This window comes from Amblyomma maculatum, chromosome 4 (assembly GCF_055883805.1).
Source record: "Amblyomma maculatum isolate TAMU_Amacu chromosome 4, ASM5588380v1, whole genome shotgun sequence".
Lineage (NCBI taxonomy): Eukaryota > Metazoa > Arthropoda > Arachnida > Ixodida > Ixodidae > Amblyomma > Amblyomma maculatum.
Genome location: NC_139347.1, coordinates 205,137,704 through 205,161,426, shown reverse-complemented (window position 1 = coordinate 205,161,426; position 23,723 = coordinate 205,137,704). Strand labels below are relative to the sequence as shown.

Genomic DNA, 23,723 nt, shown 5'->3' with positions numbered 1-23,723 from the left:
AATAAATTCTTCCCTTCCAAGAACTTCTTTACTGGTAGTGTTTCCGTGTGTAACTTAAAGAAAAACGTTTTTGCATTTGACGACAACAGAAAGCCGTCGAAGCATTTTTGTATTTTATGTCAGACCGCATTTATAAGATTGGGACGTCGTGTTTCGCAGTCTACAGATCTTTGCTGCCGCTCTAACAATTACAACTTCTTGATCATTGGTGCTTGCTGCCTGCTCTCACGACTTGAAACTAATGTTCCGGATGGCTATGCGAACTATTTTGTGCACTGACATCCTTTTAACATGTCGAGTTTGACATCGCTGCCAAATTTACCAACGCCGGCTGTTCGGTGGTGCTCTGCTACCGTGAGCGTATTTCGCTGAACACGGAGCTTTAGTACAAACCTTCAAGGAAAAACGTGCGACCATGCAAGCTTCAATACCGGCAAGCGAAGCCCCTATCACACTATATTTTGCGTGTAACTAAACCTTATTTCTTTGCAAACATCGCGGAAAGCGCTGCGATGTCCGAGGGCACGGCTGCTTTATACGCAGAGCAAGAAGGAGCGCAAAAGGTTGAGAAACACGCAAAATGTTATGAATTACAAGCGCTGTATGTTGTCTTTCTTTTTCTCTCATGGGCCCATCGCTCTGTATACTATTCTTCCGCAATGTCATCCCGTTACTGATCCAGACCTCTAGCGTGCCCAGCAGACCCAGTTCTAAACCAGCGCGAAAATCTTGCTGGTTTCGCACTGGAAAACGCTGAGTTTTGCAATAGGGATCCCAGGTGGTCGTAACGTTCCTGAGCTGGAAGGCTAACGGTCCACTGATGACTGAATAGTCATTTCCGGTGTCTACTAGGGAAGTGACTCTGCGACCGGTGGCAGCAACTTCAAGGTCGCTTGTTCACGTCATCGCATTGCACGTGGGCTTTGGTGTGCGATCTCGGCTCCGTCGTTTATTGAGGTCACGGCCCGGGCATACTGTTGTTACTTCGCTGGGGGGCGGTGTCGGCTTGCGCTTTGGCCGTGTTGTCGTCGATGTCGTCGTGTGAAGCAGCGGTGAAATGGCTGAGTCGTCGTTAGTCTTCGTCGGCGGCGGAGGATGTTCGTGTTTTTTCCATTGAGCAACCTCACCTCCGAAGGTTGCTGCTTTTAGTTTCCACTACGGGGGCTAGGGGACCTTACTCGTACACTGTCATCATAGTTGCGTCCTGGCGACGCAAACCGGGCGCCGTATGGTAATGGAGAGCGGTACTGACGGCTTGGTGACTCTGCCCTTCGCAAGTAGCTCTGGATGTCTTCCGGTAGTTCGCCAGGACGGGGTCGTGGGGCGTCGATGGCGAAGCCGCGCAGGCCGATGCGTCTGTAAGAGCAGTGGCGTAGGATTTAGCCGGCCTCATCACTGTGGAAGCATAGTGGTCGGTTATTAGACGTCCTCCAGGCATTGCATATCCTGGGGCTTGCAGGTCGTTGGCAGACTTGGCGGGCGGGGGTCAAGGGGCGGCTTTCGGGAACAGGACGGTAGCGACCAGGGCCTGGAAGGTCACGCCGGGGTGTAGGATGACGTAATGCAGCAGCATAGTTCATGGTTGCTGTTTCTTGCACTGGAGCAGTCGGAGCCGTCGCTTGAGGGACACCTAGTGCCTGCTTGGCTTCTTCATGGACGACGTACGTCCATGATCGTCGCCGCCTGGGGGTGTTGGGATGGTAGCATCAACCGGCGGAGTTCTTCTCGGACAATCTCTGGGATAATGTCCCTAACGCTGTCTTTTCTCGCAGATGCGTTGCTGTAGTGACTTGCGCAGGCCGGTTTGAGTGGTCGCTCGTACTGGCGCATCCAGTGTGTCTAACATCTTCTAGACTGTAGACCCTTCGATTTCAAATTCCACCACGGTTTTTGGCGGATTCCCGACAACCCCAGCAAAAAGAGACTCTTTAACGTTTCGCATTAAAACTTTCACTCTGTCGCCTTCGGTCATGTTAGGGTCGGCGCGGCGAAATAGGTACTTCATTTCTTCTATACGTAAACGAGGACTCGCTCATTCGGGAGCAGAATTCTTCATTTTAGGGTGGCCTGAGCTCTCTCGTTTCGGACTGAACTTGCAGGAACCATCGAAAACTCCGCTTTAAACGTCTTCCAATTGTTCAAAGACGTCTCTTGATTTTCGAAGCAAACTAGGCATATCCTTGAAGAGCACAGTAGACTTGCCTGAGTTTCGCAGCGTCGTTTCAGCCGTTCAATTCCGCCACGCGGTCGAAAAGGTCCCTCCAGACTTTCGTATCTTCAGTGAGTAGTCCTTGGAAGATGGGGGGCTCCAGGGCCTGCACGAAGACAACTGGTGCTGTTGACTGGGCCATTTTTAAAGTTGATGTCTTTCGGGGTCGAACGGGGTCAGGCAGCAGACTGTGTTCGAGTTGGAGCCCTTGAAGTCGGCGGCTGGCTCGGTAACCTGTAGACTGGTTCCCCAGGGTGACGGGAACAAGGCTGAGTGAGGTCTTTGCTTGAAATATCAAGGGCAGCATCTCCACCAGATGTAACGTGGTGGTGACAGGTCGACGACACAAATGACGAGTCAGTGGTTGCACTGAAGAAACTGTTTATTGGAGTGACTTGCACCCGCAAAAAGAACTAATAATCGTGCTCGGTGGTCGTCGACCAAAGAATGGCAGTCGCATTCGTTAACGCTCAATTTAAAGGCTGCTCATGACCATCTAGATAACGTCACACGCTGTTACTAGCAGAACTTGGAACATTGTAGAAACATACCCGAGGGGTCGGAATCTTCGAGATAGATCTTGGCGTAGCTGCGCGACTAAGAAACTGATAAAAGTGCGCCTCGCGACATCGAGCATTAACACAGAATATAGAATTGATATGCGTGCCAGAATCAGCCGGAGGCTGCTAAGAAGCAACATATACAGTTTAGAAGGTTTCGCGGCAATATATATATATATATATATATTTAATTCAGCCGTGAATATACCTACACCGTAGAAAATATTTGTGAAATCACAGGTATTTTTAAAGAAAATTTCTGTACTAGTACAGAGAAAATCTGTTCTACTTCATTGACCGAAATACGGTCATGAAAAAGACAGTAATTTTCTGCTTTCTAACCGAAACCTTGAATCGAAGGCAAACAATTCGATATATTTTTGCCTTCTGTTCTATTTTCTACCGAAAACTGATTTTTACTTTAATAGTAGGTGAATTCTGAGTAGGAAGCGAAATGGTATGACAACAGCGAAGATGCTGTCCAATGATCGGATGCGTAAAAATTTCAATTCGAAAGACGATAACTAGTGGTGACACATTGAGGTCAGTTATTGGTTGGCTCCCTGCTACTCGCCTCTTTTTGGTGGCTAGACAACGGCTGCTGGCCTGCGTTATACTGTGCATCGAGTATTGCCAGCGCCGAGAGATATTCGTGAGATGTAGTTGGCCAGTCGTTCACCTTAAAATAGTGTTCATAGAAGAAATTGGTGCTTAACGCAATTTTATTGTTGTTACAGGCACAAACCTTAAATGAAAGACGAGTAAAAAAAGATATGTTTGCATCATTATTTTCATGGCCACAGAAATAAAAACAGAAATAATAAACAAAAAACGCCGTATAACAGAAACTTTTTGTCAATTTACAAAAATGTTCAACAGTTGTAAAAAAGCAACTGTAAAATCACAGAAAAATAAAAAAACAAAACAAAGCAGAACAGATAATTTTTGGCAGGACAGCTGCTAGAAAATTTCTGCATTGTTCAATAAAATGTTGTTACAGTGTAGCAAAAAAACCGCATGAATACAATAACCTCATACAGATTTCTCAATCTAAACGCATATTTAACTCATAATAATCTCACACAATCTCATATATTTTTCATGTAAAGAAGTTCCGATTAAGCGGACAGATAGCCGAGAAGGAGGAAGAGGAAGTGCTTTTGCGGACCAGCTGAATACCGCAATTGTGAAAATGGTTGAAAAAGCCCTTTCTGTCGTGGTTGACCGCATGCTTACCAGCTTTACTGAAGCTTTGTCTACTGTTGCTGGTAGCCAGTCATCTTGCCCACCTCAACCTGTGCTGATTCCAGCATCTATTTCATCTCAAACCTGTGCTGAAAGTTTAAATGCAGATTCTCCACTAGTGCTGGCTCAAGTGCACCCTATCGACAGTGTCCCTGTAGGCATTTCTCGCAAAGGTTTTTGCTCTAATAATGTTGAAATGGCATGCCCTACTCAAAAGCGCCGTGCTTCTAGCTCACCCTCTAAGTCCTCCATTTCCCAGACCAAAACTAAAAAAGGGCCTTCCAAAGTTTTACAGCAAATCGATGTGTTAAAAGAGGCTTTTGCGGCCTCAATTTTAGGTAAGTAATCATGGCAGGTGTACAAGTTCTGCAGTGGAATTGTCGCTCTATTATATCTTCACTTCCAGATTTATATCTTCTCCTTTCAACACATAAGCCAGACATAGTGCTTCTGCAAGAAACTTGGCTCTCCCCCGCAAAGTCATTTACCTTAAAGAAATGTCATGTTTTTTGCGCCGATCGTGTAAACGGTAGGAGAGGTGGCTTATTAACTTTGATATCATCAAAATTATGTCACTGGGCAAAAATAACCAACACAATAATGAATCCAGAGTGTGAGATTTTGGCTATAGATATCACATTGCCGCATTGTGGCCCTGTCACAGTCGCTAACGTCTACTGCCCCACAGGTGTACGTAGCACAGACTATTTTGACAGTTTACTTACAAATTCTAATCGGGTAGTTATTGCAGGTGATTTTAACTCGCACCATACTCTTTGGGATAACTACTCCGACGCATGTGGACAGCTGTTATGGACGTGGATGTCGGCAAATGCTGTGCGCTGCTGCAATTCAAGGGCTGTAACCTTCATGCGCAGGAATTCGCACTCTGTCATCGATTTACCCCTGGCAGCAGGTGGGATAGGTATAGGAGAATGGTCCACAGTAGACAGTGGTACATCTAGTGACCACTTTCCAATGACATTTACTATCATGATGAGCACAACACGAGATAGAACTTTGGACCATAAACTAGTAAACAACGCCAAATATGCAGCTTCGTTGCGCTCCTCCCTCAAATCAAACCTTTGTTTATGTAGAACCGACAAAGCACAAAAGGTATTTTCCTCGATTGCGAATGCTACTGTAGATTCCCAGTTCACTGTGCGGTCTACAGAAAACAATACGTCGCCATCCCCATGGTGAAATTACGCGTTTGAGAAAGCCTTCCGCCGTAGAAAAGCAGCATGGAAAAGCCTTTCTTATAACCAGAGCCCAGTAAACTGGATAAACTACAAATTTTGTTCCGCGTCATTCAAAAGAGCCATAGCGCAGGCAAAGGACGAGTGCAACGAAACTTTAAATACTTATTTGTCAAACCCTAAACACAGGAAGGCTTTGTATTGTTTCATGGAACGAAATAGAAACTCGCACATTTCTCAGTCAGTACGTTCAGTAGTGTTGTCTCCACAGGAGGCAAACGATGAGTTGAAACAAATTTCGCAAGGACTAGCATTACGTTTCCAGGAGCAGTGCAGAGTTCCCTTGCACGCTCCCATTTCCTGCTCAGATTATGTTGAGGTTGATAGATCAGAACTCCTATCTGTGATTTCTTCCATGAAAAACTCGGCTCCAGGTGTGCTCAAAATTTTAGCAAGTGATTTCACTCAGGATCTTCTGGATCTGGTTATTGAATCATTAGAATCTGCATGGCTGCCGCACGTCTGGAAAGTGGCGAAAATTATATTGCTCTTGAAAGACCCTGGTAAAGGATTTCATGTTGCAAACATTCGGCCGATAGCTTTCACTTCGAATCTAGTAAAATTAATAGAAAGAATTGTGCATGGCCGCCTCTCAAAGCATATCTCAGAGGTTAATGCTTTGAGTTCTTCCCAGATTGGTTTCCGCAATGGATGCTGAATATGGTCTGCACATGTAGATTTAGAAAGCAGGATTCGCCTTGCAATGTACATCAAGGAGGTATCAGCGTTAGTGACGCTCGATACTGCTAAGGCCTATGACACCATTGAACATTCCATTCTACTTAACAAGTTGTCATTATTGAGTCCTCAGTTCTACATTTATGAGTGGATCAGGGAATGTTTGAAAGGACGAGAATTCTTTTGCACTGATGGCTCATTAATCTCAGACACCTATCCACAGACTAGAGGGGTGCCTCAGGGCTCTGTGCTCTCCCCACTCTTTTTTAATATATTAATGTGCGATATTCCAGTTTATCCTGATGTCACTGTATATGTATATCCAGATGGCATAGCATTCTTCGCCTCTGCAAAAGATATTCATGACCTATATCGTTCACAAATGGCTTATCTAAATGCACTTGAGGTCTGGTTGGACAAAATTAAATTGGTTTTAAATGTGTAAAAAAGTAGTGTGCCAGGTTTTAAAACCATAACCCCCTTATATGTCTTGTTAAATTACCGCTCAGATGTCATACTTCAAGTGGAATCTGTGCGGTATTTAGGCATTACGTATGATGCTAGTATGGATTGGAGGCCTCACATGAAGTCTAATGCTCGGAAAGGTGAACGTGCCCTTGGTAGACTGATACGAATAAGTAAGAGGAAATTTGGTATGCGTCGAGATACTCTTCTACTTTTGTACAAAGCCTATGTGAGACCGATTCTGGAATTTGACTCCATTCTTTTTTCTGGGTGTCCAAAATATAAGCTGCATCTTTTGCTGCTTTTAGAAAGACGGGCGCTGTTCTCTGCCTAGGGCTTCCACAGTCAGTCTTTACCACTGTTCTGTACTTGGAGGCCCGCATTCCGAACCTTAACTCCCGTTTCCGCCTTCTAACTGTCAGATCATTCTTGCGATCATTTGAGACTACTCCCGGTGTGGCTATACCTATTTTTGTGTCAAACCCCGCCCTCTTTCTCACTCACCAGTGGCCAGGTGTCTGCAAGCCCCAGGTTGTTTTTACGCAGAGCATTTTAACAAAGATTGGTGTGGACCTTGCTTCTATATGTCCTATTGGTTGCTCAACGTCCTTTGTGGATATAAATTATGATTCTATATTTCCATCTAGTGTGAAGCACTTACCCTCAAGTCTAATATCCAGTCTCCCATGTGAACACCTTGAAACGTTCCCTGATCACGCTGTAATTGCCACTGATGCGTCTGTGATTGCGTACAAAGCTGCGATTGGAATTTTTTCGGAGTCTCTTTCCTGGTGTTTTTCGGTGCGTGTCCGGGATTACACACCCATATTTCTAGCAGAGTTTATGGCAATTGGGCTAGCGCTACTAAAAGTTCCCTGCAGTCAATCAAAAATAATTTTTCTATCAGGCTGTCTTTTTGCTTTGTTGTCACTGGAGTCAGTACGGGATGCTCTGTTGAGCCGCTCACTAAAGTATTTCATACCGGGGTGGGTGAAAGAAATACGCTTCATCTCGGTCCCCGGACACAGCGGTATTTTCCAGAACGAAGCGGCAGATTTCCTGGCTAAATCAGCTCTTGATGCATCTGTTTCATGTACCATCCCTAATATCATCATTTTTAGAATGTCCCGTTTCCAGCGATATCAATACCTAGCCGCTACATGCAATGATTCTTTGCTATCTACAGCGGAATACCAGCCTCTCATATACTGATGGAAAGTTCGTTCATGTAAATCACGGCAGTGTGAGGTAACGATGACTCTCCTGAGATGCAGGATTCCTCGCCTAAATCTTTATTTATGTAGAAGCGGGATCAGCCCCACAAACCTTTGTGGGGCTTGCGGTGAAATTGAAAATATTGATCACTTCCTTCTCGCTTGCCGAAGGTCTTCACATCAGAGGAGAGTGCATTTAGAAACTCCAATTGCACGCTTGGGACTTACGTTGTCGGTCCCGCTTCTACTCTCCTTCGGTGCGAGTGCGAAAGGATTTGCGTTGCCTCAAATTTGTCAGTACTTACATAACTACATCACAGCTACAGACAGATTCTCTTGCTAATTGCATTCCAAATTTACAACACTCCAAATTTTTGCCTCATATTTTTTCATTCAATAACTTTTGTGATCGTAAATATTACGTTTTTGTTTAGTTGTCAATTACTTTGTTACACTAATTCAGTTTGTGTAGGACATTTGGCAGTCCACACTGAACCCTGGCCAATCCCCCTTCGTGGGTATGTGCCGAATATCAAGGAAGAAGAAGAAGACGCTGACTCAAAGTTAAGCCACGACCACGAATAATGCTAAAAAACTAATCATCCGTTATTCTAAACGGATTATTATAAGATCATTTAAGAAGCCTTTCTGCTAGTTTAGTAGTAGCTACTGACGCATCTCAAAATAATGAAAAGGCGAGTGTGGGTATATATTGTCCACATTTAGAATGGTCTTTTTCTGTCCGGCTTCCGGACTTCACCCCAATTTTTGAAGCGGAGTTTCTGGCGGTGGTACTCGCTTTACGGAAATTAGACTCCTCTTTTTCTAAAGTGGCTGTAATTTCCGACTCTCTATCCTTGTGTTCATCTCTCTCTTCGTCGGTGGATTCTGCAATAGTAAAAACCTTTATCTCCCTGATCCCTAGACATTTGAAAATTGTACATATGGTATGGGTACCAGGCCACAGCAATGTCACTTTAAATGAATATGCTGACAATTTGTCAAAAGAATCCCTTAATGGCCCCGTATTATCTATCCTTCCGGTGACCGCGTACATCACCGCAGCGAGGTTTCGAAGAAACGTTCTATTAAATATGAAAAATGGACATCTTATAAGATCTGATGACTACCTGCATCTAAATTATTCTTGGAATAGAAAATTATGTCATTCACGGCAACTTGAGATTTCTCTAACAAGGCTGCGATGTCGTATCCCACCTTTAAATTTCTATCTTTACAGGTCTGGTTTGGCACTGTCTCCCGTCTACGAATTTTGCGGTGAACAAGAAACATTAGATCACTTTTTATTATTTTGCCGCCGCTTTACAACGTTGAGAAAACAGTTGATGGAAAAGCCATTGAAACAGCTTGGCCTTGGTTTAAGCAGCTCGACATTGTTATCATTTGGCGCCACCTACCATCCTTGGGCACAGTCACCGGTCTGTTTTTACCGCCATGCAAATTTTTTTACTGGACTCAAATCGTTTGCCTTGCTAAATATTTAAACATCACTTGTTCTACAATTGCAGTTTCAATCTCCCGTGAGTGTTACCAGTTTTCATTTTATATTTCACTTATTTCCCGTTTTGTTTCTTTTCCTCTACCACTCAAATCATTTTTTATGCAAGTATACTTTAAAAAAAAAGAAATTCTTTGCTACCCAATTCTTGGCCGATCCCCCTCTGTGGGTATGTGCCATAAGTTATTTGGACAACAACAACAACAACACGACCGCTCCGGTTCTTCTAGCTACCAGTGCCCGCTACCAGTGCCTGGATTCCCCGCTTAACACTTGGTGGAGGTCGCGGGATTTATCTTCCATTTCCTCGCCCTGGAGCTCCGCAGCCGTCGAATTCCGTCCTCAATGACTGAGTCCAGCACAAACACCACCGGCCCCGTTCGGCTGTGACCGTCCCGCCGCTTCTCTCCACCTGCGCCTACGCAAGCTCCGACAGCGTCAGCGCCCTTAGCCCACCTCGTTCCTCGTCTCCTTCGTCGCCTCTGGCTGCCTTTCACACAGCCATCAACAGTGCTCTCGCTCCAGATCAACGCGCCAAGCTCCTCTACTTGCTAAACCGATTCCGAGCCTTCTTTGAGATCCAGCAGCTATCCTTGGGTCGTACATCAACTGTTGCCCACGGCATCTACACCGGTACGCACGCCCCATTACGCCAACGTCCTTATCGTGTATCAGCCTCAGAGCGGCGCATTATTCATGAGCAAGTCGACGTGGTGCTCAGTAAGGGTGTCATTCAGCCTTCCAGTAGCCCTTGGGCGTCCCCGGTCGTTTTAGTCAAGAAGAAAGACGGGTCTATTCGATTCTGTGTGGACTACCGCCGCCTTAATGCGATCACACGAAAAGGCGTCTATCCGCTACCACGCATAGAGGACGCGCTGGATACTTTGCATGGAGCAGAATTTTTCTCTTCAATCGATTTACGTTCTAGCTACTGGCAAATTCCAATGGCTGAGGACGGTCGCCCGAAGACAGCTTTTGTCACCCCCGACGGGCTCTATGAGTTCAACGTCATGCCGCTTGGCCTGTGTAACGCGCCCGCCACCTTTGAACGCATGATGGACAATATTCTCCGCGGTTTGAAGTGGCACACATGTCTCTGCTACTTGGATGATATCGTCGCATTTTCATCAGACATCGCGACTCACCTAACACGCCTTAAAACTGTCTTGCAATGTCTTAGCCATGCCGGTCTGCAGCTCAATCTGAAAAAAGTGCCATTTCGCCGCTCGCCATCTCAATATTTTAGGGCATTTAGTGTCCAAGGATGGCATCCTTCCGGATCCGTCTAAACTCCGCGCTGTCGCTGAGTTCCCGAAGCCGACATCTATCAAGCAATTACGCAGCTTTATAGGCTTATGCTCTTATTTTAAGCGTTTCGTTCGGAACTTTGCGACCATCATTGCCCCTCTGAAGCGACTTCTGAGCGGTCACAAATATCGCTCTGCCTGGTCGCCGGCTTGCGATACTGCTTTCACGAAATTGCGCACGATACTTACCTCAACCCCGTATTGCGCCATTTTGACCCGGCTGCTTCTACCGAAGTGCACACGGATGCCAGCAACGCCGGCCTCGGCGCTGTTCTTGCCCAACGAAAATCCGGTGTTGATGAATACGTTTTGGCGTACGCAAGTCGAACGTTGACCAAGGCCGAGACCAACCACTCGGTGACAGAAAAGGAATGCTTGGCTATTGTTTGGGCGCTTCAGAAATTTTGGTCATACTTGTATGAGCGCCCTTTCGGCATTGTTACAGACAACCACGCTTTGTGCTGGTTGTCTTCATTAAAAGACCCCACCGGCCGTCTTGCCCGCTGGTCGCTTAGAGTGCAAGAGTATGATATACAAGTTATCCATCGTACAGGGCGCAAGCACTCCAACGCAGACGCTTTATCTCGCGTCGGTGCCTCCTGATGCTCCGTTGTCCTCTGCCTCCAGCTCCGCCTTGTCTTCCCTGTCCATCGACGACATGCCATCAGAACAGCCCAAGGATCCGTGGCCAACATCACTAATCGATCTTCTAACGAACTCGTCACTTTCACCGGCTCCTCGCGCCCTTCGTCGTCAAGCGCAGCATTTCGCCCTTCGTGACCGTCTCCTCTATCGACGCAATTATATGCCAGATGGCCGTAAGTGGCTGCTAGTCGTACCTCGCCACCTCCGTAGTGATATCTGCGCATCTTATCATAACGATCCGCAGTGTGGCCTTGTAGGTGTATTTAAAACTTATGAACGGTTGCGACAACGCTTCTACTGGCGCGGCATGTATACCTTCGTCAAAGTATGTGCGTTCGTGCATCGATTGCCAGCGTCGCAAGCTGCCTCCTCTCCATCAGCCGGCTTCACTACAGCATTTTCCGTGCCCATACCGACCATTCGATCGTGTTGGCATCGATTTGTATGACCCTCTGCCATATACACCTGCAGGGAATCGTTGGGTCATCGTGGCCGTCGATCACCTTACTCGGTATGAGGAGACAGCAGCACTTCAGGATGCCCCCGGACCCAATATTGCGTCCTTTATTCTTCATCATTTCATTCTGCGGCACGGGGCTCCTGGTGAACTTCTAAGTGATCGAGGCAAATATTTCCTATCCGAGGTTATCGAAGCGCTCCTACGTGAATGTCAGACCATCCACCGGACAGCCAGCGCATACCACCCTCAAATTAACGGCCTCACAGAGCGCTTCAACCGCACACTCGGTGACGTGATGTCCAAGTACAGATTTGAACCCGAAGCGTTCAAATCTGCGCTTCTTCATCACCTATGTTAAAAAATTCTTAGTTCTAATGTTTGTATAAGTAGTTAAACCACTCCTATCTGTAACGCCTCAACGGCCCTGATAGTAACCAAATAAATAAATAAATAAATAAATAAATAAATAAATAAATAAATAAATAAATAAATAAATAAATAAATAAATAAATAAATAAATAAATAAATAAATAAATAAATATATATATAAATAAATAAATAAATAAATAAATAAATAAATAAATAAATAAATAAATAAATAAATAAATAAATAAATAAATAAATAAATAAATAAATAAATAACCTATGCGTACAACACCGCCGTTCTAGCAACTACCGGATTCTCGCCATTTTTTCTGCTGTACGGGCGTGAACCTTCGTCTCCACTCGACACCATCCTCCCCTACTGTCCTGATATCTCAGAATATACATCACTTTCAGCAGCTGCTAGGCACGCTGAAGAATGCCGCAAGCTGGCCCGCTCGCTTACTTCGGACGAGCGAGCCCAGAAGAAAGTGCACAGCGACAGCAGCCACTCTGTCCTGCAGTTCTCTCCCGGGTCTCAAGTATGGCTCTGGGTCCCATCGACAACACCTGGTCTGACCAGCAAGTTTACTTCCAAGTACCACGGACCCTCTCTAATGCTCCTACAGACTTCTCCCGTCAATTACCTAGTTGAACCGCTAGCCGCCTCTACCGGCCTTCGCCGCCGTGGGCGTGAGATTGTTCACGTCGACCGCTTAAAACCGTATTACGATCCTGCTATCATTTCGTCTCCTTGAGTCGCCAGAATGGCTCCTCTTTTCTGCTTTCTCAAGCGAAAGACATGCGCTGCGTTCGGCTCTGGACCATCTTGACAGCCGTCCTTTCACAGAGGAGAAAATCCTCGGCCCATGGCCACAGAAGGCGTCTAACGGCAAAGCCTTCAAAGTACTTATGTGTTTTATGAGAGACACAAACTTGATTGAGAAACTGTGACTGTGCTCCTCGCCGCCTTACCTTTCCTATCATTCTCTTCTATCATTCTCCTTTAAACTCCTCGTTCCCCTTCCCCAGTGCAGGGTAGCAAACCGGAAGCTTTCCTGGTTAACCTCTCTGCCTTCTCTCTCTTTCTCTCTCTCTCTCCTCTTTTCTGCGGGGGCCAGATTGTAAAGAAGAAGTTCCAATTAAGCGGAATGATAGCCGAGAAGGAGGAAGAGGAAGTGCTTTTGCGGACCAGGTGATCCAAAGTTAAGCCACGACCGCTCCGGTTCTACTCGCTACCAGTGCCCGCTACCAGTGCCTGGATCCCCGCTTAACACTTATACTTTGCATGTTATTTGGAAGAGATGATGAGATTTGTATGAGTTTAGTATGAGTATAAGTGAGTGAGTGAAAAGCTTTATGAAGTTCTAGATTGGCTTGTCTTCTATGGTTTTCGGATGGCTTCGCCCATCTTCTAAGACAAAGGTCGGTTGCCCTTAGTCGAGGTCTCCGCTGGATGCTGCTGCCAATTTGTTCGCCGAATCAGACCTTCCTGGTCGACTCGGCGATCGCTGGAAAGCACTCCCTCCCATTGCTCCGCACTCGGGTTTGTTATAACGGGTACCACGCTTATCCTCTGGCATGCCCACGTTATGTGATACAGCGTGGGTGGTTCTTGGCAACAAGGACATTTATCAGTGTACTGTGTGGGATAAATTTTGTTGAGTACGTGTAGGTTCGGGTACAAGTCCGTTTGCAGCTGCCGCCACGCGACTGAGTCCTCTCTGCTAAGGGAGTTGTGTGGTGGTGGGTACCGCTTTCTGCAGCCCTTGTAATGGTTTAGTATTGCCGAATAATCTTGGGGTACAGGTTCGTTCCCCTCGAGGTCGCCTACGTTGGATGCTCGGTAATAAGTGTGCCCTCGAGCTTTCCTGTCCGCCTCTTGGTTCCCTGTTACTCCCGCGTGTGCCGGCGTCCATACTATCGTATGCTTGATTGGTTCTTCGTTTGGTTGTCGTTGTGTTATGTGGCCCCCACAGCGGAGTATGCGGAGTGCTCTGTGCCCGATTCTGCTGCGAAGAGGGTTGCGGCATGCTGGTTGTGAGTCTGTAAGGATTGTTAGAGACCGTTTAGGTCGATAGCCCTCCGCTGTTGTCAGAGCGACGGCCGCTTCCTCAGCCTCGACTATCGTACAGTCTTGTAGTGATGCGCTGGTGATCTCGCGTAGCGTCGAGTCAATCACCGTTGTTACCACATTGCTGTTGTGCTGCCCCGCTGTTCTGGTGTATGTGGCTGCTTTCCACGTATACCGTCGTTTCTCGGGGTGTTAATGTTTTTTACAGGTATTCAGCCCTTGCCTTTCTGCGTACTTTGTGTAGGTTGGGATCCATGTTCCTGGGTATGGGAGTTACTTTTAGTGAGTGGCGATATTCGTCCGGGATTGTTTGTGTCCTCTGTATCTCTTGAATTTGATCAGCGCGGCCCAGTTTCTTAAGCAGCTCCCTGCCAGGTGGGGTCTGCTGTAGTCTGCGCACTTGGGAGACTAGCTGTGCCTCTCTCAATTCATCGAAAGTGTTGTGTAGTCCTAGGGCTAGGATCTTTTCGGTTGAAGTGCTGTGAGGAAGGTGGAGTGTGGTTTTGTAGGCTTTGCGTAGAATCACGTCCGCCTGTTGTACCTCACTCTTGATGGGGTTTTAGTAGGGGAGGCTGTATGTCACTCGGCTGACTACCAGGCTTCTAACCAGCTTGAGTGTGTCCTTCTCTCGCATGCCATGACGTCTGCGTGAGATGCGCGTGATCATGCGGGTCACTTGTAGAGTGGATGCCTTGAGTAGGGCGAGGGTGTAGGTACAGCGTTAGTTTGACTGCATCCACATCCCCAAAATTCTGATGAGTGTTTTTTCTGGTATCGACTTCCCCTCGAGGTAGACGTTTTGCTTTAAGTCGTCGCTAGTGGGGACTGTGCGGTTGTGTCTTCCTCTCGACTCTTAAGAGCTCGGATTTCTCGGTGGAGCATGCTAGCCCTCTTGCTCTGACGTAGTTCTCTACGCAGGTGGCTGCCTTTTGTAATTTCTCTTCTTTCTCTCCGAGCGAGCTTGTGTTGACCCAGATGGTGATGTCGTCGGCATACATGGCATGGTGTATGCAGTCGATTTCTTTCAACTGTTTTGCCAAGCCAAGCATGGCTATGTTGAAGAGCGTAGGAGAAATGACCGATCATTGAGGTGTTCCTTTGTTTGGCGTAAGGAATTTGTCTGATCTTAGGTCTCCCAGGCCAATTGTTGCCGTTCTGTTTGACAGGAAGGCTTTGACGTAGCCGTAGACTCTCTTCCCGCAGTTCAGGTATTCATGCCCGTAAGGATAGCCTCGTGACTGACATTGTCAAAAGCCCCCTTGATGTCCAATGCCATTATGTTCTCTCCGCTTTTGGGGACATTCCCGAGTACTTCATTGATTTGAAGTAGTACATCCTATGTCGATAGTTTTGCTCTGAAACCGAACATGCTGTGGGGATACAGTTCGTTGTCCTCCATGTACTGTTGTTCGTACAGTTTCCCAAGGCACGATGTGAGCGAGATCGACCTGAGGTTCTCAATTTGTAGTTTCTTGTCCGGTTTAAGAATCATGACTACTTTCGCATGCTTCCACTCCTCGAGGAGTGGAAGCATGCTTCCCAGTGTTTGTTGAGAAAGTCGGTTAATTCAGCGACTAGGTCATCACTGAGGTTGCGGATGAGTGCTTTATTGACCTTGTCCGCACCCACGCCCGCGTTTCTGGTTGTGTTTCGAATCGCTGCGTAGACCTCTTCTCGCGTGATGGGCCTGTCCAGGGTATCGCTATCTCTTCCCCGGTAGTACTCTGCGTAAGCCGCTGGTTTTGTGTCCCCGAAGCACTTAACGCGTACTTTCTCCAGGAGTTCTGAATCTGGTCCCTCGAACTGGTGGATTAGCTGGTAGATGGCCTTGTTGTTTTCTGCCTTGGTCTTGGTTGGATCTATGAGAGACTTAAGGATATGCCACGTCCTCGCTGTGCTCAAAGTTCCGTTGAGGGAGTTGCTGAACTGTTGCCAATTTTGCCTTGCCAATTGCGCCGCGTACTCCTCTGCCTTCGCTGTGACTTTGCGATCTTAAGTTTAATTTTCTGTTGTACGTTTGTTTCTTCCATCTCTTAGTGAGCCCGCGTCTAGCTTCCCACAGCTTGAGGAAGCCTGGCGTCTACCTCGGGTGTCTGCGTCGTTCGCGCGATTTCTTTGGTGTACTTGCGCTGTTTTTCCTTGAGCATGTTTCCCCACTCTTCTATCGATTGGATCCCGTTCTCAGCGAGATTCCCGTCGCTTGCCTCTCGAAAAGCGCTCCAATCCGTGATTTTTGCCGATCCCAGCTGGCGCTTTAGTCTGTCTGAGGTTACTTGGGTTTTGAGTATGTACTGGTCACTGCCCAGATTCTCTAACAGATTCTCCCACACTGCCTGTTCCGCTCCCCGTATGAATGTGAGGACGGGGCAGGTGTCGGTACTGACGCTGTTTCCGATTCTGGTTGGAGGGTCTCAGTCTGTGAGGAGGTTGCAGTTAGTGTTTTCTGTTGCATCTGCTAGTGCTTTGCCTTTTGGGTTAGCTGTTTGGTATCCCCAGCTTTTGTCCATGGCATTCAAGTCTCCTAGTATGATTAGCGTGTTGTTTTTTGCGAGTTTGCGTGCGCCGTGGAAAAGTTCGTGGAAATAGGCTTTCCTCTGTTTTGGAGGGCTGTATGCATTCACAATGAAGATGCTGCCCCTCTTTCTTTTCTTCTTTGGTATAATTTCTACTATCACGTGTTCTACGTATAGGCTTTCCTCTGTTTTGGAGGGCTGTATGCATTCACAATGAAGATGCTGCCCCTCTTTCTTTTCTTCTTTGGTATAATTTCTACTATCACGTGTTCTACGTCGGTGTCGGTTATCCTTGCGTGGTTTATGGCGATGAGCGCCTTGCTAACTAGGGTTGCCGTTCTTCCTTTCTCTTGAGTCTCGTAACACGTAAATCTTATAAGTGCTGGCGTAGTACCCGTCTCTTGAAGCGCTATGATGTCGGGTGGTGTTTGTTGTGTATGGATGTGTTGTTGCAGTGGGCCCTGCTGCTTGCGGTAGCCTCTGCAGTTCCATTGCCATATGTGTAAGGTTTCTTGCTTGCCTAAGGTTTTGGTGGCCATATTTAAGCTTCAGTGTTGTCTGTGGGCGGGTTGCCCAGGGCTGCCAGCGCAGGGCGGTAGTAGGCCTTTTCTCTAATGTTCTCCGTGAATTTCTGCTTGCGGATGGTACTCCGGAGTTCTGTGACTTGTAGTTGCAGTTGCTGCATCATCTGCTGCATCATTTGCTCCATCATTTACTGCAGCATTTGCTGCATTTCTGCCTTAAATTTAGTGAGATCTTCGTTGCCCGTTTGCCACGGGGCTTCGGTTTGTAATGTTTGTGGCTGCGGAGGGCTGTTCGACTTAAGGTCTCGTACTGCCTTCGTGAGCTCTGCTATTTGGCGCTCTAGCTCGCTCTGCCTAGCGCGCGATAGTTCTAATTCGCGTATCAGCGCTGTTTTCTCCGCGTCCTCCTGTCTAGGATGTTCGCGGTTGCTATTTGTGTTTGTGGACTGTTTGTTAGTTATCCCTCCCTAGTGCGGAGCAAACCAGGGGTTTTCGGCTCCCCAGCTCACCTTGACGCCGCCGCTCTTTCGGGTTTGCTTCTGCTTCTTCTTGTTCTGCTGCTGCTGCTGCTGCTGGCTTCCTCCCTTGATGGCCGGGGGTGGCAGGGGCGGGAAGGACCGTGACCGGCTCCGTGATCTGCTCCGTGACGCCTGGGATGTCGAGCGGCTCTGCGAGGTCCCCCCCTCCGAGCTGAACCACCTTGGTTTCTTGCCGCGGTTGTTCCGGCTGCGGCGTCTGCTCTCACGTCCACCGCCGTTGTTGCCGCTATTGGCCTTGCCTCGCGGCTCCCTGGCTTTCTTTAGTCGGTCTCGACACTCCCTCGATCTGGTACCGTGGTCGCCTCCACAGATCAGGCATCTCGGGGTACACTGGTGGTCTTTTGGCGGGTTTTACAGCCCCACTGTTTGCAAGCCTTGGCATCCGGTGTGGGGCACACGTCGGAGCGGTGACCTGGTTGGCAGCAAATGTAGCAGATTTGTCTTGTGGACCGGTACGGGTAGCACTTGTACACGACTTCGCAGTAGGTGACGTGTTTCGGTGTGATGGGTCCGTCAAAAGTGATGACGGCTGTCTTGGTCTTGCCTAGTCTTCGGGCGCTGTGGATGGTAACACCCTGTGTGCGCGTCCACAAGTCGGCTTTCAGTTCCTCCGGTGTTGCTCCTGGGTCCACTCCGTGTATCACGCCCCGTCGGGTGTCTTCCGGAGCGGCCACGTAGGCGTTCACGTCGGTTGAGCGTCCCTCGATCTTAAGGCTAGTGATGTGTCTCGCGAGCTGGGCGGCCTCTTCTTTCGGCGTGCTCACGATTATAATATTGGATACTGTACGGAGCCTGGTAATCAGGTCTCTTCCCTCGAACTTGTTGCTGCATGCCGCGGCTACGGCCCCGGCCACTTGGAATTGCTGCAGCGACTTGACTACAAGTCCCTTCGGTCGCAAAATAATCTTGAAAGCATTCCTGGGGAGCGTGGGCAGCCTTCGCCTGGGCTGCCGTTGCGTTCCTTTCCCGCCTTTTTTCAGCGTGCCGGCAGCTGGCGCGCCAGCTGTCGACATAGACGCCGGGGATTTCCCTCCGAGGTCACCTTGAGCGGCCGAGGAAATTCTGGCGTTCGCGGCGGCGTTCCGTCCGTTTCTTCTTTGTCGCTTCTTTTGGCGTTTGGTCAGGGCCAATTCCCAATTCGCGTCTTCGTCTTTTTGGAAGTGTTGCTGCTCCTGCATGGCGGAGTTCTCGATTCCCCCACCTGCCGATATCTCGGAGTCGGAGATGTCGAAGTAGGCGTCGTCTGTCTCTTATGCGTCTAGCAGATTCTGGGCTATTCTGCTCGTTGATGGCTCAACATTCGGGTATTCCGCGCTGCGGGAGGCGGTTGCAGGCTGCATTGCGGTCGCTGAGCGGGCCTGGCTGCCCGCGAACGCCCGTAGTCGTGCTAAGCCTAAGTAGGCTTAGCGACGAGCGTTTCCGCCACAAAGTCGGCCGAACCACGTGGGGCTTCAAAGTCCGGTAAAATTGCCAAAAATAGCCCTACCGTCTTGAAACCGGTTGTCCGTGTGATCCAGCTTGTGAGGTCTTTCAGATCCAACCAAAAGCTGGTGGCCCAGTGGGTCGAGGTAGTCCGTGAGCGTTGAAATCTGCGGAGCCCATGCGACGCACGTCCGCACTCTCCAACGCTCGCTCGAAACTCCCCCGTGTCTGACAAATCTGTATGAGGTTATTGTGCCTCATACGGTTTTTTCGCTAGTACTGGAGACACTCCCTGCTTAGCCTCCTTCCTTTTATATCCTTTATGCTGAATTATGGTTGCTGTCCATAGTTCTGCAGTGTCTAAGAGCAGCGGTGGCGGTAGAGCCCCGGTCGCACACGCAAGAGGACCGTGGCTCGAACCCCGGTGCCGCGCCATTCTCCAACGGATATTTTAAAGAAAATACCACGTGTGGATGGAATTGCATAAAATAAGATTTGGGGTGCGAGTTGATGTGGGTGAACACCTCTTATAACACACCCTCTCATCAGAGCAGGAGTTGGCCACCCTGCTGCAGTAACTGGCCACAAACTCCCATAATTATTCCTACAAAACTCCGGCCTGCAGTCACCAGCGGCTGCAGAGCAGCTGACCACGACAGCGGTCAGACCTGTGGCGGAGGCTAAGATTTTCTGGCTAAGAGGACAGGCCGCCATTGGAAAACTGACCCTGCCAACGTTTAATGTTACAGCGCTCTAGTGAGGCTAATTAAGCAGTGCTGTGAGAGGAACTAGAGGGTATAAAATGGGATATCATAGCACGCAGAGAGTTTGGGAGGCGAAATGAGACATACACTGTACTCAAGGATGAGCATGTACTGTGTTATCGAGGTTATCGAGAGACGAGAACTAGAAGTAGGTTTTCGTGTCAGTAAGGATATAGCTGGTAATTTAGATGAATTCTATAGCACAAAATGAGAGGGTAGCCAGCGTCGTATTTAAGCTAAAGAAGGGGTATAAGTTGAAGGTTGTACATGCATACGCACTTACATGTAGGTATGACGACGAGACAGTAGAAATCTTCTATGACGATGTAGAATCGGCAATGGGAAAGTAAAAACACATATACTGTTCTGATGGGTGACGTCAATGCCAAGATGGGTAGCAAATAAGGTGGAGACCGCGCAGTGGGCAACAGTGGCATGCGATTAAGAAATAGCGGAAAACTAGTTGAGCCTGCTGAACGCAATAACTTACGAATTATGAATACCTTCTTAACAAACGTAAAACCGGAAGTGGACATGGAAAAGCTTTAACGGGGAACTAAAAATGAAAGTGATTTCATACTGTGTTCTAACCCCGCATAAGGCAGGATGTATACGTAATCGGAAAAGGGCTACGCTGTGACCACAAGATAGTAAGGTCTCGAATTAATCTTTATTTGAAAAGGGAGCGGAACAGATTAGTGTGGAATAAGTCCATCAGTGGATTAGAGGTAAGGGAAAAATAGAAGAATTCAGGCTTTCGCTGCAGAATAATACTCAGTGCTAACCGAGGAAGTCGATCTTAGCCCAGAATCAATGAACCATGATTTCAGAGATATTACCGAGTGCGCGGGAGAAGTAGCCGGTAAAGTTGTTATAGCGTATACCGGTAAACTGTCTAAGGAGACGAAATATTTTATTAAGAAGCGCCAAAGTATGAAAGCTTATGACCCAGGAGATCGGAGAGAACTGGGAGAGATATCTAGGCAAATAAATAGGCACAAGATGGTGAACGTAAGGAAGTATAACATGGGGAAAATTCAGCATGCTCTAAATATAGGTCGTAGCCTGAAAGAGGAAATTAGGAATAGGCAAAAATCAGATATATGCACTGAGGGATAAGACGGGCAATGCCATTACTAACATGGACAAGATAATCAAGGTAGCCGAGGAGTTCTATACGGACCTCTACGTAGTCATAGTAGTCAGGAAAAGAATGAAGGATAGAAAAATGGCTGTAAAGAAGAGCAATCAGACGTTCCGCCAGTAGCGAAGGATTTTGTTAAGAAAGGTTTAAAAGCTATGAAAGTGGGGAAAGCAGCTGGGGAGGATCAGGTAACTACAGATTTGTTGGAACGCGAATGGGATATTGTGCTAGAAAAACTAGCCAGCCTGTACACGCAAAGCCTGCTGACGTCGAAAGTATCGGAAACATGGACGAACGCTCATATTATCTTAATTCAAAAGAAAGGGGATGCTAAGAACTTGAAAAAATACACACCAATCAGCTTACTCTCAGTTACGTACAAGGTATTTACCAAGGTAATCGCAAATAGGATCAGGACAACCTAAGGCTTTAATTAACCCAAGAATCAAGCAGGATTTCGGAAAGGCTACTCTACCACCGATTATATCCACAGTATAAACCAGGTGATATTAAAGTACTCGGAATATAACCAGCCCTATACAGAGCATTCATTCACTATATGAAAGCATTTGATTCTGTCGAAACCTCAGCGATCATGCTGGCATTGCGAGATCAGGGTGTAGATGAGCCATGTGTGCAAATACTGGAAGATATGTATAGTGGCGGCACTGCAACCATAGTTCTGCATAAGGAAAGGGATAAAATTGCAATTCAGAAAGATGTTAGGCAAGGAAACACGATCTCCCCAGATCTGCATAGCTTGCTTATAAACTGTATTCAAAGGCATGGAATGGGAGCAGTTAGGCATTAGGGTCGATGACGAATATCTCTGGAATATCTCTGGCATTTTAAAAGCTGAAAACGTGCTTTCCTGCATCTTGTGCGCAGTATCTATTCCTAAAACGGCATCACGGCGCCCGATGCGGACGCATGTGAGCGCTGCTCCCAGCCCATTCGTGGTAGGCAGCAATTTTTGCCTTGCGCGTCTTGCAAACAGCGTTTTCACTGCAAATGCATCAACATACAGTCCGAGGAATACGACATCCTCATTGAATCCGGGGCCAGCAAGTACAAATGTGTTCATTGCGTGAAGTGGCGTGATCCTTCGACGGAGGGGCTTATCTGCGTTACTAGCGACACGGAAACGCCCCCCGAAGCGCAACGCTCTTTCCTGGAGTTTCAAAACTCAGATCCCGTCAGTGCTTCCTCGAGTGTTATTTCAATGCTACGCGAAATGGCTAGTCGAATGGATGCTTGAACGGATGAGGTGCGACGGCTTCGTGCGGAAAACGCGCTCCTGCGTGAATCTTTGAGTGGCCTGGGTGCATCTGTTCGTACCGCCAGCCAGTGTGAGTGTTCGAATTCTGACTGCTTGGAATCTCGCAACTACGCTTCAGTTGTGGCGGTAAATCTGCCCACTGGAATGTCAGCCCCTCCACCGAAGTCTCCTTCTCAGGACCGCAGTACTCATCTGCCACACCCGTCGAAAGCGGTGAGCCAACCATATCGGCCTCGAGCAACGTTTGGCACAGGTAAGCAATCCATGCTTAAAGTAGCGGCCAAACTACCGGCGAAGAAAAGCTTATTTGTTTCTCGCCTGGACCCGACAACAATGGCGTCGGATATACAGGAACCTTTGGTGGATACAATAGGTGACAATGCTACTTGCACGAAACTGAAAACAAAGTACGATACATATTGCTCATTCCACATTTCTCTGGATGAGCATTTATTTGAGCTTGTGAACAATCCGGAAGTGTGGCCTGATAGATGCGTATTTCGCCCGTTTTATGGAAAGCTGTGGTCCTCACGGCACTTCGATGACCCTACCTGTGCTCTAGCTACATCCGAAAATGGCACAGGAAATTAGGCTGTATTACCAAAACACGAGAGGGCTGCGAACTAAAAGGGAAGCTCTCTTCGCGAATGCATACGAATGTGAGTATGACATTATGTGCCTGACAGAAACGTGGCTAAACTCTTCATGTTCAACTGCGTCTTATTTTGCGTCTGTCTGCGTCTTATGCTGTCTTCAGGGCCGACAGGGTCTATTTTGACAAGAATAAATAAGGGGGCGGAGTTCTGATAGCCTGCCGTTCTGTGCTAAATGCGATAAGAAGACGAGACCTGGAGACATACGAAGAATGTGTGGGGTTGGAAATTCCAACGTGTGATAAATCGCACTATCTAGTCGGCTGTTACTACTTTCCACCAAATTCTGCTCCTAACGTTTTTACCGATCATTTCTTGGATATTGGGGAAAAAATAGATTTTTCGAAATACAGGGTTCACATCTACGGGGACTCTAATCCTAGGTCGATTGGTCCACTGGTTTGGTCACTAGTGACTGCACAGCAACTCGAAAAAAAGCCGAACGTTTAATTGATTTTAGTAATTTGCATGGTTACATCAATGCAATGCAATGAAGAACTGTGCTGGAAACATTTTAGACCTAATTGTATCTAATGTGCCTCTTTTTGGAGTGCAAGCGGTGCGCGATCCTCTTGTTATGATATACAAATATCGCTGCCCGTTTACCTTGTCGTTCTTTTTGTCCTTTCGTCCAGTGCGGGAGATGGTGCCAAAAAATTTAGATACGCGTATGGCAATTACCTTAGGCTGTACAATGATCTTCAGGCCTATGACTAGTTAGAATTGCTTGAGTTTGAGGATGTAAACACCGACGTTGAGCTGCTTACATCAGTTGTACAGGGTATAATGAAAAAATGTCTACCACGCCGTAAATCGAAAAAGTGTAGATTTCCTTGGTGATTCTCGCGCGATTTGAGACATTACTTGAAGAAAAAACAGAAGTA

General features: G+C 47.4%; 1 protein-coding gene and 1 pseudogene across 8 annotated transcripts in view; one reads left to right on the top strand and one right to left on the bottom strand.

Moving 5' to 3' along the window:
* Positions 1–15,495: 15,495 nt before the first annotated feature.
* Positions 15,496–18,917, bottom strand: LOC146194047 (uncharacterized; annotated as a pseudogene).
* Positions 18,918–22,123: 3,206 nt separating this feature from the next.
* The window catches only part of LOC146194041 (uncharacterized), a 267,564-nt gene continuing 265,964 nt past the window's right edge, over positions 22,124–23,723 (top strand). For 6 of the 8 annotated variants that reach the window (XR_014706904.1, XR_014706901.1, XR_014706905.1 and 3 more), the window contains exon 1: positions 22,150–22,439. Coding sequence is in view for 1 of the 8 variants with exons in the window: in XM_084602944.1 (XP_084459070.1) it covers positions 22,331–22,439 (109 nt within the window). In the remaining 7 variants the exon portion in view is untranslated. Of the gene's footprint in view, positions 22,440–23,723 lie in introns of all 8 variants that reach the window. The other 2 variants (XR_014706902.1, XR_014706903.1) reach the window with 2 other exon arrangements.